Source organism: Pollachius pollachius (assembly GCF_949987615.1).
Source record: "Pollachius pollachius genome assembly, chromosome: 3".
Taxonomy (NCBI): domain Eukaryota; kingdom Metazoa; phylum Chordata; class Actinopteri; order Gadiformes; family Gadidae; genus Pollachius; species Pollachius pollachius.
This window is the reverse complement of record NC_136936.1, coordinates 23,657,638-23,674,428: the sequence shown is the minus strand read 5'-3', so window position 1 is coordinate 23,674,428 and position 16,791 is coordinate 23,657,638. Positions and strand designations below refer to the sequence as shown.

General features: G+C 44.5%; 1 protein-coding gene across 1 annotated transcript; it reads left to right on the top strand.

Moving 5' to 3' along the window:
- Positions 1–1,078: 1,078 nt before the first annotated feature.
- On the top strand, positions 1,079–13,439 carry bace1 (beta-secretase 1; the record flags this gene model as incomplete). Its single annotated transcript, XM_079733549.1, has 9 exons — positions 1,079–1,750; positions 4,892–4,980; positions 5,834–6,050; positions 7,599–7,736; positions 8,353–8,487; positions 9,635–9,736; positions 10,383–10,532; positions 12,420–12,591; positions 13,201–13,439. The coding sequence occupies exons 1-9, from the start codon at positions 1,427–1,429 to the stop codon at positions 13,437–13,439; spliced, it is 1,566 nt and encodes a 521-aa protein (XP_079589675.1). The 5' UTR covers positions 1,079–1,426.
- Between the last annotated feature and the right edge of the window lie 3,352 nt (positions 13,440–16,791).

Below are 16,791 nucleotides of genomic sequence, written 5' to 3'. Positions count from 1 at the left end.
TTTCAAAGCATAGTCAAATCTTCATGCCACGTTTGATGGTTTCAGTACAAATACAGTTGTGTCTGATTTCTTCTATTCTAATCTATTATTTTCTATCTCAGCAGTGACTATTTATGCACACACAAGGTCAATTGATTTAGATATTCAAATAGAACAGTACTTTGATACTTTGGCCACTCATCAGAGGACCCAAGGGTGTGATAACATGTCCATAGACTGACGAGCAGCTGACTTTGATATAATTTTTCTCCTACCTTCTCCAGGTCCGGAGGACAAGACGTGTGTGCTATCAGAGCCGTCTGGATTGCTCCACCAGAAGGGGTCCACAGCGAACAGAGCCGAGAGGATAAACGAAGCCAGCGGGTCGCCACAGACTTCCTACTCTCCTCTCCCCTCTTACTGGGACTGTGTTGGTTTATCACCACAGAGAACATACCTGGGATAAATATAAATGTAGAAGAGTATATTAATAATAATAATAATAATAATAATAATAATAATAATAATAATAATAATAATAATAATAAAAATAAATAAATAATAATAATAATAATTATAATGATAGTAATATATAGTTATAATAGATTATTATTAGGAGTATTGATAGTATAATTAGCAGTAGAAGCAGTTATAGAACAGTCGAATTACATTCGAGTAATTGTTTATTTCTCCTAAGTGGTTGGTTTTTGACATGCTCACAAAAAGATTAAAATATCGTTTTTTTAATGTCACATCAACTAATAAAAACGGACTAAACTGTTTCAAATACCGATTTATTTTTCCACAACAAAAAAAGACTGCTGCTCCCAGCATGCATCGGTGTTCTCGTTACTTCCGGGTTGAGCGGCTGCAGAGAGAGGTTCAGCTCTGAAGGATGCGCTGATGGAGGAGGAGGTGGAAGGAAGACGGAGGGTGGAGAAAAGGGTGGACGGGGAGGAAAAAAATGCTGCGGATTATAATGTCCCATATGACAGAGATCATTTTGTTCATAACGGACCAGGATCAGAGGACTATTGAGAGGCCTTCGGCTTGCTGACCATCGGACCTTTTTGACGACGAAGCCCATCATATAGGCTATGCATCTTCTGTCAGAAGGAATTAACACACAGGTCCACCTCAGATTACTGCAAGGATTTTATTTTGTTCTGGATGTTCCCAAGACGACTAGCTACTGAGTTGAAATCATCATATTCTAAGACTAGAATATCATGGACTAGAATAAGTTTGCACAAGGTGAATGCAGCCGATTTAAAGAGAGTGCTGTAGCCAAGGAACCAAGGCCAATATAAAATCAATACAGGGCTAAACACCGGGGTTTCTGTCTACTGCTAGAATGCATTCAACTGTCATTTGCGCAACATCAACACCTGACTGCGTAAAGATGCAAAAGTGAGCGGATCTCGGAGTAAAACCCCCCAAAAGAAGAATGTTGTACAAGATGGAAACACCATATCATTGCTGGGCGGTGCTTTTATGTGTGACTTATTGCGTTCTTGATGGCAGCACGGGTCATTCTGTAGTACCCAATACCTCAGGCCTGCCTCTTGCGATCCGCCTCCCACTGCGCCAGGGCGCGCGCACAGACGCACCGGCCGCGGCGGCCCCCCGCGACTCCGTCCCGGGGAGGCAGCTGACGCGGAGACGGAGGGGCATCAAGGGTGTTAACTTTGTGGACATGATCGACAACTTGCGTGGGAAGTCCGGCCAGGGCTACTACGTGGAAATGGCGGTGGGCTCGCCCCCGCAGAAGGTAAATCTCTCTCTCTCTCTCTCCCCCCCCCCCCCCCCCCCTCGCGCTCTTATCTGTCTCTGTAAAGTCACGCCCACAGACAGAGCTGACCTGGAGTCACTGACTTTGCAGCGCCAGGGTGAACATACCACCTCATTGGAGTTATTGTATTCCCGTCGACACGTTTAGGCCAGTGTAATACGTTAAATAAATCATAAAGATGTAGAGGTTAGGCTTAGTTGTACCACATTCCAATGATCCACATCATGGTCGGAGCAGATGGTCATGGTGTTCATATGTGTATGTGTGTAAACAGGACCGAGAAGGATAGAAGGATGTGGCTGGCAAGTAGATAGAGGGAGAGAGAGAGGGGAATAAAGGAACCATTAATTCCGTAGAGAGAGAAGTGCTAGCTGGGTGCAGCTGTGGGGCACAGGCTGGCACACAGAGGGCCATGGACAGAGAGTGGGGGAGGGGTAGGGTGAAGTTCCCTTTTAACTAGTGCTGCACGATTTGGTGAAAAGGTCATATTGCGATTATTGTGGACAATATTGCGATTTGCGATTGCGATATAATAAACAAATGAGTCTACTCTAATCTAATGAGTCTAATGAGTCAAAAGAGTCTACTTGCTTGGTTTTCAAGGAAAATGCACACAGATTACTGATAATTTTAAAATGTTTATTTCTCAACTCAAACATACAAACTTAAACTAGCATAAAAAATGTGTACAGTACTGTTTTCAAAATAACAATATTTTACAAAATAAAAAAAATAAAAAAAATCTTTTTCAAAATAAAGGCATTTCTGCAGTGCAAACTTGTTAGGTTTTCTCAATAGTACAACTAAATAAAATAAATAGAATAAATAAGAAAATACTAAAAAATTATAATTAATCGCAGCCTTTTGCCTTATACAATCGCAAAGGTATTGCGATTGCAATTCGATTAATCGTGCAGCACTACTTTTAACCCTCCAAAAATGGTGTTACAGTGTAAGGTCACACTGGCATAAATGGATAGGAGAGAGGCGAGTGCGAGACAGGGGCAACGTGGTAGATAAAGAACTTGATGTAAGTCAAGGGAGAGTTCTTGGGCTTTCACAAGTTAATGCTATGCTGCAGAGCTAAATGTTGGAACCAACTTGGAGTCGGATGTCGGCAGAGTCCACTGAGTTCCCAAATAGGCCAAATCCCAATGCGGTGCAGGGGAAGGCAAATCCCTTGCCAGTGTCTCTCTTTCTCTCTCGCTCACACACACACACACACACACACACAGACAAACACACGCATGCACGCACATAAACCCTTACACACGCACTCACACACTAAGCACACACTCAAATACACATAAACACACTCACTCACTTGTGCAGACACTGAATTGCACAAAAATCCACACACACAAGCGCACACACTTCTCTCTTGCATTCCCTCTTTAACCTGCTCTCTCTTTCATTATTTATCATTGTGAAAACTGTCCATCTGTCTTTTGTCTGTTTCCCACCTCCTTCTCTCTTTTTCTCTCTGTTTCTTTCTCTTGGCTGTATCTCTCTCTCTCTCTCTCTCTCTCTTTCTCTCTCTCAAACTCCCTCACACAAAAAAACACACGCAGACACCCACACACTGACGCTAACATTGTGACCACTAACGGTGTGACAGGTCTGGTGTGTTGCCACAGTGCAGCTCTCTCCTCCAGCAGCCAGAGGAGAGCTTGAGCTCACAGGCTCTCTGCAGGGCGAGCAAAGGGGAGGAAGGGAGGGAGATAGGACAAGGAGGGATGGGTGGGTGGCTCTTGCTGCGTCATGATGCAGTGTGTCTGTGTGTGCGTGTGTGTGTGTGTGTGTGTGTGTGTGTGTGTGTGTGAATGAGAGGGACAGGAAAGAGAAAGCAGGCAGGACATATAAATTCTGAGTAGTCAGCAAATTTGTCCCTGACAGTAGAAGACAGATGACACAATGTTTTGCTTTTGGTGGTACAGTGTGTACATTTGTGTGTGTGTGTGTATGTGCGTGTGCGTGTGATGGTGAATGGGTGTGTGTGCTTGTGCGTGTGCCTGTGTTTGTGCACATGTGCTAGTGAGAGTACACAAAGTCTATTCACACACACTAATATAGATTGACACTGATGGGTTGTCAGAGACATAGAATTTTTTTTAAATAAATAACAGGGAAACATACATATATATATTGAAAGTGTTTCAGGCCCTCATTTCCATTGAAACTGTGGTCCCTCTTTGGATATTTTAAGAACTAATACATTATTAAACAGTCGGCTGGTTTACACCAATAGAATCTATCTGCTGTACTGTCCGTCTGTCTGTCGGTCTGTCAGTCTACCCGTCGGCTCATCAGTGCACATCCTTTACAACTGCCTACTTGTTTGCTCTCTGCAAATCCTCCATTGCTTTTATTTTTATTGACTTACCACACAAAATATGATCCTCACGATGGAGAGACTGCCGGGGGGTAGGGGGGAGGGGGGCAGAAGCTAGGCGGGGTCATTGGACGCCGAGGGGAAATAGAGAGAGGGGGAGATTGAGTGAGGTAGACTAGATAAAGAAGGAAAGAGTGATGGAGAGAGCAGGGAGGAAAAGAGAAAAAGAGAGAGCGAAAATAGAGATAGTGTGTGTGCGTGTGTGTGTTTGTGAGAGAGAGAGAGAGAGAGAGAGAGAGAGAGAGAGAGAGAGAGAGAATTTACGGCAACAGTAAATAGACACCTCCACAGGAGACAGACAGACAGACAGACAGACAGACAGACAGACAGATAGATTTAGAATGACAGAGAGACAGAAATAGATGGAGGATGAATTAGGGGACTGTTTTTTCAGTGCTCTAAAACAAAGAGATTCACAAAAAGAGGTATTTGTCTCGAGGAAAACAAACAGTAAGATGTCATTCAGAAGTAACACACCATATAATCGATTTCATCAAGTAACGTGGTTGGCAGTTCCACAAACACATCGATTCCTGGAGCACTGCAGATTCAATGAAGATTATTACTGTAACGCCCTTTCTTTCTCTCCCTCTCTCTGTCTCTCTCTTAATCCCTCCTTCTTTCTCATTCTACCTCAATCTGTCTTCCTCTCACTTATCACTCACTTATGTCATCAACAAGCTGACTTACTCCCCCCCCTTCCTCTCTCTGCTGCTCTCTCCATTCAGTTGAACATCCTGGTGGACACAGGCAGTAGCAACTTTGCTGTGGGTGCTGCGTCTCACCCCTTCCTCCGCAGATACTACCACCGCTCTCTGTGAGTACAGACCTTGAACCACACTGCTCACAGTAGTTGCTACAGTGCTGAGACAGCACCTCACCCACTCCCAGTGGCCTTGGCCATTGTAGTGTGCAGATCAAAGTACTGTGGCGCTATAACCATTCTGCATGCAAGTCAAGGTTTTACTGAGACACGCATTTGCCCACATGGAGCACTTCAACTTTGTAATAGGTTTAAAGGGACTTAAAATAGATGCCCCATGCTTTGGTTTGACAGCGGGTAGCAGAGGCCCCATTGACACAGAGATCCAGCAACATTTCCGTAAAGAAGATCCGTCATCATTCTGGCTTTGCTTTTGCACACAGAATCGAACAAAGCCGGCATTATGCCACCCTTGTGTGTGCGTTTACACAGCACTTCCGGGATCAGAGTCATGACGTATAAAACGACAGTGTCAGGTTTCAAGTGGGACGATGATATTTGGGTAACCGAGGGATAGCCGAGTCGGAGTCGCAGTCATTGTAGTCTCACAAATCCGACTTCAGATTCTAATCTAAAGTCTTGATGGCAGACAACCTCAATCTGGTTCAATCGGGCGTGTGTAAATGTGTTAATCACAAACTCTGCCAGCAGTTATAAAGAAGAAAATCTCAGGAACACACGGCTGAACACTGCCCCTACCAGTTGTTGGTTCCCCTGGAAGTTCTGGTATAACGTATTAGGACTGCTGGGTCTGAGGTTTGATCATTGTAATCAAAAATGTTCAATAATCAATATCCCTGCATTAAAACTGTCAATAAAAACGATACAAACCAACCTGACATCTTGTCCGCAACATGTCATTTTTCTCCGTCCAACCAAATCCATCAACCCCCCCTCCCCCCTCCAGCTCCCACTCCTACAGGGACCTGGGGCGCAGCGTGTACGTGCCCTACACCCAGGGCCGCTGGGAGGGCGAGCTTGGCACCGACCTGGTGTCCGTGCCCCACGGGCCCAACGCCACGCTGAGAGCCAACATCGCCGCCATCATCCAGTCCGACCGCTTCTTCATCAACGGCTCCAACTGGGAGGGCATCCTGGGGCTGGCCTACGCCGAGATAGCCCGGGTAGGAGGAGCTATGGGCGGGATGGGGGCTGGTGGGGAGGGGATGAGATTAAAGGTGCCGTGATGGCCGGATCAGTCTACCAGCCTGCCCAGTGGGCGGCACCAGCTGGTAGGCTTATCTAACCAGCATACATCTGGGTGGACACGCCCACTTGTGATGTCACTAGAGGGGGATTAGTAGACTGGGAACCAGACAAATCTACAAGCTCATGCATTATTTGCTCTGGTAGAAGCGTCTGGCATTCCTCCCGTCCAGACAGACTTCCAGCCGACCTGGCCCGTGTTATCTTATAAGGGTTGGGTTTCATATGATGACTATGATACCAGAATAGAGGGGCACCCTAAAGGAGCGCTGTTTTCATGATGTCACACGTTCCATTGCTCTGATTGGTTGCAGGTCTATCCAATTGCGTCCAGAGGCCTTCTGGTCTATGTCTGTTGATAGTGCTCCTTGGAAATCAAAAATGAACTGAGAGGTTCGAGACCAGGTCTGGTGATGTCAGGCAAAGGCTCGGGGATAGAGGAGGATTGGGAAACAGATCACACCTGGTGGTAGAATAGGGGCACTTAAGCAGCTGTTGTAATTTGTTAGAAATGGCAATGCCATCCGCCCGTGAGGATATCTGGTTTGAGGTGACTGTGCCTGCCTCTCTATGAGCCAATTCAGATTTTTTGACCATCCATCTTTCTTGCAATCACAGGTGTGGGAAATGCAACAATTTTAACTGGTGAAGTAACTAAGGAGGGAACCACCAGGGAGGGGATTTTGGGGTGATTCGTTTGACATTTTTGACTTTTCCAATCTCTCTCTCTTTACAACCTTCGGATCGTACCTACAGTCCCTTTAACACACGTTCACACTACACTTCTGTGTTCAAACACCTCCCAGCTCCCACCTCAGAATCTGTCATTGCCTTTTTATGCACAAGACATAACAGGGTAGATCCGAACAGGGGTTAAAATATTTCATTTATTATATTTTCTTTATTCATATGAATAGGGGATTTATGCATGCGTTGCTATGGTAACAAACGCTAGATGATAGTGATTCTGTGACTTCAGCTATTTAGTGGAAACACTAACAAGGTCCTCTGAATGTCAGCCACATCCAAATGAACAGGAGTGGTTTTGAAAACGCAGACACACGGTGATATCTCCATGAGATACACAACAGGATTACACGACGGGAGGAGAAGAGTCACTGTAATGAACGGGCCGAGGATGTCTGACTTTACCTTAATGACAGCACTATTGGTGTTGTTGTTGTTTTTCAAATGTCTTTCTTTCTCTCGATTCCTGTCTCTGTTTCTATCTTCATGTCTTTCCTTCACTGTACCGACTGACCCATACTTACATATCTCTCTCCCTCTCTGTCTCTCTCTATCTCTCCCTGTCTCTCACCGCCCTCCCTCTTTATCACTCTCTCCCCCCCCCTCTCTCCCTCTCCTCTCTCTCCACTCTCTCTCTCTCTCCCCCCATCTCTCTCTCCCCCCCATCACTCTCTCCTCTCTCTCCCCCCACTCTCTCTCTCTCTATCTCTCTGTCTCAGCCTGATGAGATGCTGGAGCCCTTCTTTGACTCCCTGGTCCGCCAGACCTCCATCCCTGACCTCTTCTCCCTGCAGCTGTGTGGTGCAGGGTTCACCCAGAACTACTCCCTGGGCAGCGCTACCGTCGGAGGTAGCATGGTGAGAACCCAACTCATCACTAAATACCCACGGATACCAAACCAAACATCAATACACAGCCATTAGACCTGGCTGGGATTACCATCAGCCATCAGCAGTAGGGTTAGGGTTAGGAGTACAATGACATTAAATGTGTATTTGGAAATGCCAACTCTTTTGATTCAACTTTTCGACATCTGGCTGCATTGTAATATATATCTATATATATATAGATATATATTCCTATATTAGGACTACATAAATCGAGAATAAGAGGACCAATGTCTTCCTTCTCATACTAAGAGAGATTACCTTTTATATATCATTACCTTTTTAAGTCCAATCTCAGCCACTTTAGCTGAGGGTGATGTGCGTAAGATATTTATATGTATATATATATATATATATATATATATATATATATATATATATATATATAAAAACGTATATAAATATATTTTGATATAACGATAGAAATAGCTGTAGATAGATAGATTGCGAAATAAACTGCTTGGATTGAAACGAGGACTTCGACAATTATTGATCATTGAGGCTCGAGGGGTTCTGGTTATACTTTGCTACATGATTTATTTTTGCTTGTGTATTTATCTTACTGTGGAGGTCCCTGTCTCCACAGATCATTGGAGGAGTGGACCCGTCACTCTACGTGGGAGAGCTGTGGTACACGCCCATCCGCAGGGAGTGGTACTATGAGGTCATCATCGTGCGCATCGAGGTCAACGGACAGGATCTGAACATGGACTGTAAGGAGGTGAGGCCCGATGCGTCGCAGACAGTGGTTGTGTGTATGTATTTGTGTGTGTGTGTGTGTGTGTGTGCATGTTTGTTGGCGTGTGTTTGTGTGTGTTTTCTCTCTGTCTCTCTATCTCCCTCTCTATCTCTCTCGCTCTCTCTAAAAATAATACACACTATATACAGATAATTTAACTTTTTACCAGTTGTATGTTTAATATATGTGCAGTATTGCAATTATATCTTATAACGTATCTCATCTCTCTCGCTCTCTTTCTGTCTCACTTATCTCTCCATCTATCTATCCATCGATGTCACTCTCTCTCTATCTGTCCCCTCTCTCTTCCTCTCTCTCTCACCTCTGTGTATGTGTGTGTCTGTGTGTGTGGATAAAGGTGGGTTGGTTGGGTGTGCTAGCTAATATAACCTTGAGAATAGCCATTATTCTTTATGAGATGCCGTCTGTAACGTCCGTATTAACTGAGAAATGTTTCCAGTTGAGGAGGATAGTAAATCTGGGGAGGGAGGAGATAAATTCACAATCTGTAAGATTGAGCTTCTGCCAGTCAGTAGCAAGAGACTTTCCCAATGACAGGACTCAAGAACAGCGTTGTATCCACGCTTACTTTCTGTGCAACTACAAGTTGCACAGCAAAGGACTCAAGACTCACCTCACCTCAATCACCTACTTATAGTCTACTGTACATCCTGGCACTTAATGTACGCACTTATTGTAAGTCATACTGAGTTATAGTAGCTTAGAAATTTAGCATTGTGTAGCATCTTATCCTAGCTATCTTTGTTGCATACAGGGAATGGGTTAACCTAGTGATGGTTAGTGCTTGGCACTTGGTTCTATGAACATCCTTACTTTACAGACAGCAATATATTGTTTCACCTTCTTCTGACAAATGAACTTATTGTAAGTCACTTTGGATAAAAGCATCTGCCAAATGCCCTAAATGTAAATGTAACTGTGTGACACAAACTGGAGTAGCTTGGCTTGCTGGGTGGCGTGAGCGGGGGGCTTTTTGGAGCGTCGATGATTCTTGTACAAAAGTCACGAGCTTGTTGAAATGTGACACATTGTGACGTGTGACGTGAAGTAGAAAAATAATGTTTTGTATCTTGTAGCTGTTTGATTATAGCAACGTGTCTTGTTTCAGTATAACTACGATAAGAGCATCGTGGACAGCGGGACCACCAACCTACGCCTGCCCAGGAAGGTCTTCCAGGCAGCCGTCAAGGCCATCGAAGCTGCCTCATCGGTCAGTCCTGGTAGTTCACTGTGCCTTTCTGCCGCCTCCCAGCATCTCCCAATGCCTCCACTGCTCGGCCTCCTTTTCCATACTGTCACCCTGTTTCCATAACAACTGGCCTATCTCAGTAAGGCTTCTTTCGGGCAGACTCTTTACTTAACAGCGTCTTAAACGTTTTCGTCCTCGGGACCCAGAAGACTTTTCTTTTCAGTTTGTCCGTGGGACCCGTCAGCAGCACACTAAAGAAGCTCTGAGCACCGCTTCAGTGATCCTATTTGGATAAGATTGGATTGATGGGTTGTTCTGTGCGTTGTCTGGCCGCAACCCACCTCAGACTGGATGACCCCGACTAATTTGGTGACCTGACCCCTAGTTTGGGAAACCCTTCTCTCTAGGCGATCCGTTTTCTTACTAGTTAGTTACTAGTAGGAAATCGAGATTAAACAACAACTCATCAGGTGTTGTTAACAAGCCTCTCATCAGTAGGCTAATAGGACGGTGGCGTATTAACCTCTCTCTCTCTTTCTCTCTCTCACACACAACACATCAGGTTGTTGTTAACGAGGTGTTGTTAACGAGCCTCTCCTCAGTAGGCTAACAGGACGATGGTGTATTAACCTATGTTGGGTCTTCTCTGGGTTGTGGTTCCGTGCAGACGGAGCAGTTTCCTTCTGGCTTCTGGCTGGGGGAGCAGCTGGTGTGCTGGCAGGCTGGCACCACCCCCTGGCACATCTTCCCCGTCATCACCCTCTATCTGATGAGCGAGAACCGCAACCAGTCCTTCAAGATCTCCATCCTCCCACAGGTAAAGCACACACACAAGCCTGCAGCACAACAAACAGGCCAGGGTAGGACCGGGGGGTCGAGGAGAGACCCCAGGCCTTACGGTCAGGAGACACACACATTCATGGTGCGGAAAGGACTAGTGCCTTGATATATTTCACTGCCTTGAGGGTTTGGTGTTTATTTTTTTTTGATTTTGATGAAGACTCATCTGTTCAGAGTTCACCTAGACTATGCATAACCACCCATACGACAACCCCTCCTACTTATTGTATGTTGTACGTCCTGGCACTTAATGTACACATTTATTGTATGTCGTACCTAGTTATAGTACTTAGTTGTGTAGCATCTTATCCTAGCTATCTTTGTTGTATACAGGGAATGGGTTAACCTAACTATTGATAGTGCTTTGCACTTGGTTCTCTGAACATCCTTACTGTACCGACCGCAATATATATTGTTTCACCTTCTTCTGACAAATTACCTTATTGTAAGTCGCTTTGGATAAAAGCGTCTGCTAAATGCCCTAAATGTAAATGTAACTTAAATTCATGATATAGGATGTGTTATTTTCCTTGCTGAGCCATCAGAATAAATTGATTTTGTGGCTTTCTAACGCAACGTTAAAATGTTTAGTTTCTGAAGCTTTTCAACCTAGCTATTTAAGCAAGTTTCCTTTTGTGGTTTGCGATGAAAAGGAGACCTTGTGGGTGGGGAAATTAAACCATAATCCAAAGGAGAGAGAGCTATGTTTCCTTTTACTGTGTGTGGGTGGCTGAGCACCTTCACGTCCATTGACAAATGCTGGAGCTCTGATTAAGGCTAACCTATTCTCAATGTTAAACAGATTAAGATGAACATGCTAATACTGCTACCACCTTAAACCTCTGAAAAACAACACAGCACCTTAACCAATTAGAAAAACTGTACCCATCTCTGTATACATTATTGATAGGACAATGTTATATGCTAATACTTTGGATTTAATTTCATATTTCCATTAATTGTGTCTCGACTACGATTCTCTTTGCATCCCAACAGCAATCAACAAGTCAACAAATAAAAAATATATATAATTATAATAAACCTGTATCTGTATCTTTAGCAGGTTGGTAATGGTCAATGGTATATGGGCTTTATTTATATAGCGCTTTTCTAACCATAACTAAAAGCACTTTACAATATTGAACAACATTCTTGGAGTGTGTGCTCCTGACAGCCAGCTTGTCAGGAGCAGTCAGGGTGAGGTGTCTTGCTCAGGGACACCTCGACACTCTGCTAGGAGGAGCCAGGGTTCAAACTAGCAGCCTTCTGGTTACCAGCCAACCCTCTCTACCTCCTGAACCACATGACGCCAAATAACAATAAGGCTGTCCAAACATCTCATTTGGCCAGAAGGAGATGATTGGATGGCCTGTCTGTCTGTCTGTCTGTCTGTCTGCCTGTCCGGCTATGCACGCACTCTGCCTGTGAACTCAATTTGCATGAACAGAGTCTAAGGCTAAGCAGACCTATAGTTGAAGCTAGCGAGCTAGTGGCTTGTTTTGGGGGATCGGCTTTGAGGGAGGCCTGAAGGGAGGGCTGGGATTTATTCTGTGGTTTACCCTCAAAATATAGCTTTTTCTGGTTGGTTTCCCTGAATTGCCCACCCTAGCTATAAAGTGACATGTTAAATAATACACTATATAGAGATCATTTAACTTTTTACCGGTTGTATGTTTAATATATGTGCAGTATTGCAATTATATCTTATAACGTATCTCATCTCTCTCGCTCTCTCTTGCTCCCTTTCTCTCACCTATCTCTCCATCTATCTATCCATCGATGTCACTCTCTCTCTCTCTCTCTCTCTCTCTCTCTCTCTCTCTCTCTCTCTCTCTCTCTCTCTCTCTCTCGTGCTCTCTCTCAGCAATACCTGCGGCCGGTGGAGGACGTAGCGTCTGCGCAGGAGGACTGCTACAAGTTCGCTGTGTCCCAGTCCAGCACGGGCACCGTGATGGGAGCCGTGATCATGGAGGGCTTCTACGTGGTCTTCGACCGCCAGAGGAAACGCATCGGCTTCGCTGTCAGCACCTGCCACGGTGAAGAGAGAGAGAGAGAGAGACAGAGGGAGCTAGAGAGAGAGACAGAGTGATAGGGGGGGAAGGAATTGGGGTGAATAATGCAGTGAGCTAGTGAGAATGGAAGGAAGGGGTGAGTGAAGGATGTTTGTGTGTGTGTGTGGGGGGGGGGGGGGTCGTTGGAAGGTGACTGAGCAAGGATCAGCTCAACAGACTGTAGATCAGGCAATCTCATAGTGCTACACAGTAAGCTATACATGCTTCAGATTTCCTGCCCCAAATGTAGAAACGTTGCAGTTTAGATTGATCTGACCTCCTAGCCGCACTCTGTATTGTGTTGCTGAAAACTAGTAAATTGTTTTCTTGAAACTCCTGATTTCTCATGAAATGATTATGTACTTTTTAACCTGCAGTCCATTTTATTATTTATCATTTGACAATGGTCTAATCTGTCTTTCATTGTTTCCCACTCCCTCTCTTGCTCTCACTCCTTTCTCTTTTCTCTCTACCTGTAACTCTTTATCTCTAAATATTATATTCTCTCTTTCTCTCTCCCCCTTTGCTCTCTCCCCCCCTCTCTCTCTCCCTCACCCCCCACCCTTTCTCTCACTCTCTCTCCCCGCCCCCCAGTCCACGACGAGTTCCGCACGGCGTCGGTGGAAGGCCCCTACCACGGCGTGGAGCTGGAGGACTGCGGCTACAACATCCCCCAGACGGATGAGTCCACGCTCATGACCATCGCCTACATCATGGCCGGCATCTGCGCGCTCTTCATGCTGCCCCTGTGTCTCATGGTGTGCCAGTGGCGCTTCGCCCGCTGCATCAACCCCAATGGGGACTTTGCCGACGACATCTCCCTCCTGAAGTGAGAGACAGAGGGGTAGTTTGGGGGGGGGGGGGGGGGGGGGGGGGGGGGGGGGGGGGCGGCGCAGGTCAGAGGTCAGACCCAGGAGTCCAGCTGATGAGATGATAAGAGGCAGGTCTGGGATTGGGTTTAAAGGTGTGGACTGTTGTTGCTACCGGTTGGAGAGAGCTCCTTTTTCTTTGTTTTCTGCTTTTGCTTGATACACTCTCTGCAGGAATATGGCGTGTGTTGCAGCATTCCGGAAGGCATACAGAATATTAAACCAGCTTTTAAAATTATTTGGGGAGCAACCAATAATCAACGTTACGAGCTACAGATGTCATTGAGAGTGCGCTTTACTAATGTTGTCGACAAAGACTCACTTTATTTTCCGCACAGAATATTGTTATTTTATTTTATTAAATAGTGTTCAAATTGACCCAGGTTTGGGGGTGGAAGGATTCAATGGGCTTTTTTTGGACACACTTAAGGGTTAAATCAAACATGAGTTTATTGAGGGAACTCACGACTTGAAGTTGCTCTCAGGTGTCTTTATGTTGTGTTGGCGGGGTGGGGGGTTATTGAAAAGATCATGTGTGTGTAAGGTGTCTGTATGTATTTAAGAGTGTGACGGAGGAGGAGGTGGACACCCGTGGAGCATGCCTGTATGTGTGAACCGCTGTCATTTAAGTGCAGAATATACGCAGAGAGAATCCGTGAGGATGCTTATCACAGAGTATAGATAAACATCAACTCTGCAGCTAATTAGGTAAATGTGTCATTCTAACAGCATTTTTGATCAGTTCAGTTTTATCTTGTATGAAGCAGAACCAATTGATTGCAAATCAGATTCTGTCACCTCTTCTTATATTGATAGCTTAAGTGTATTTATTGTACAAAGCATTTGTCGTGCATTTCCTATCCATATCTTACAATTGTGCGCACACATACACATGCATTCACTCACCTGTTCAAACACACCTTGCTTTAACCTTGTTCCAACTGCGCCATCTTTGAACACATAACACATGACGTGGGTAAACCAAAACTTAACAGGGCTCCATCTACAGACTCAGAAACAGTCCAATTTACTGACTTCAGTGGGGACCATCTTTTTACCCAAGTAAACCAGCCCAAAATATGCTAACACAAAATAATACAATATACAAATATCAGAAAATATGTCTTCAGCAGTTTCTACTACTGTCTATAATACTGTCTATGAGCTACTTAAATAGATTATCTCAGAACTATGTACTACAGAACTGGCTGATGTCAGCTGGCAACACCATTGAATCAATAAAGTATCTATTGTAACTGTATCCTGTCTGTTTTTGATTTTCACTTTGTACAACAGTGGTGAAAAGTTAACCCTGATGGGCTTTGACAATACACCAAAAAACTCCTTGACAGCTATTATTTTCTGGTCCCAGTCTTTATATGGCCTGGATTACACATATGTTGTTTGTGGATTTAAATTATAATTTACCGGAAGGAGCGGATTTACGAGCTCTATAGAGTGGCGAAGTCACGCCCCTTCTCTCTGACGTTTTTCAGAATGCATTCTGACGCATGGCAAACGAAGCCGCATGCCTCATCCAGAGTGATAGATATAACTATCTATCTATCTATCTCTATGGCTCTGGCTGCATCTGAAACTCGCCTACTGAAGGGAAATGAAAATTGAGCGGAAGTTCTTAGGCTGGCGGAGCCAGGCTGCTGTTAACCGGCATCAACCACAAAATCACTCTCCCGCCTCCAGTTGGTTCAAAATGCAGTCTAGGCTTCTCCCTGGTTTTAATAGACGACATCACATCACTCCTGTCTTAGCTTCTTTGCACTGGCTCTCTGTCTGTTTTAGAATCGATTTCAAGATTGTATTAATTACTTTTAAGGCTCGTCGAGGTCTAGCCCCCGAGTACATCACAGATATGCTGACCCCGTACGAGCCTGTTCACAGCCTTAGATCCGCGGGAGAGGCCCTCCTTACTGTTCCAAGGTCGAGGCTAAACTAGAGGTAATCGGGCCTTCTCCACCAGGGCGCCACGGCTTTGGAACAACCTGCCCGCAGAGATAAAAATGGCTGAATCAATAACCTCTTTCACATCACTGCTTAAAACACATTTTATAGATTTGCTTTTACGTGATGCCTTCTATTTATTATTTTTAATCTCTTCCTAAATGTCTTATTTCAAAGAACTTTGTAAACCCAGTGGCGGCTGGTGATCAAAAAATGTTGGTGGGGCACAGTAATAGACAGGGGGTCTGGGGTTTCCCCCCCCCCCCCCCCCCCCCCCCCATAAAAAAAATTGAATTTAATAGATTGGATTTCCTGTATTCTGGTGCATTTTGGGGATGGCCACTACCTATTACCTATCACCTACTATTCATTCAGATTCATAACCTACATTCTGACTTGCAGGACCTGGACAAGCTTACACTGCATATACAGACCTACTTTATGGCCATTCCACCAGCCATTGGTATTTGACCCATTGTTGTTATTCTGATATTGAGACAAACCATGATCACTGTCCTATAGCGTTCCTTTTTTGTGAGTCTCAATGTCTACTTCAAATGCAGTTAGAAATATGGGACAGTTGCTTAATTTTGTTTATATGCTACAGGCCGAAAGACTAAATTAATATGTAACTTACTTGCTTCTTTTAAGTATAACATTGCTTGGGGAGTTCAATTACGCAACTGAAATGGGTGGAAAGTGCTTACAACTCTGCTAGTTAGCGACCTCTCTACATGTAGTTGTGTTGCACGAATGCTGCTGAGGGAGGTAGCCTATTTGATTGATTCGCTGAATTGTACAATCATGTGGTGATAACAAAAAAGAAAAGCGATACCATTGGCCTTGGGCGCACACTGGTGCGACCCGAGGGCAAATTTTCTTGCGCCAATAAAAAGCTGTCTCTGCTTGATAGACAGCAACAAGTTAGCGAGTTTACATTGACTCCAACGTGGCCGGCGCCCCTGACTTGGAGGAGAGCTTTATTTCGAAAGACCAATTACTAGCCTAGCCCAAATTATTGACATTCAGACGCATTTAAATGGTTGCTGGCAGTTACAAGTATATCACACAATTAAACGAGGATAAACGCTATATATTTTTGTTGATTTATTTCGTATTGATAATAGTTGATTAATAATTGGCAGATATATCCAAGTGAATATTTCACGGAGGGGCGGCGCCCTAGCGCCCTCTATTGACCTACCGCCACTGTGTTAACCATTGTTTTTAAAGGTGCACTATAAATAAAGATATTTAAATTATTATTATATTGTTGCATTGTGGAAGGGATCCTGAGACTCAAACATTTCATTGCTATTGCTTTCATTGATTTGGATAGGACAAATGAACCATCTTG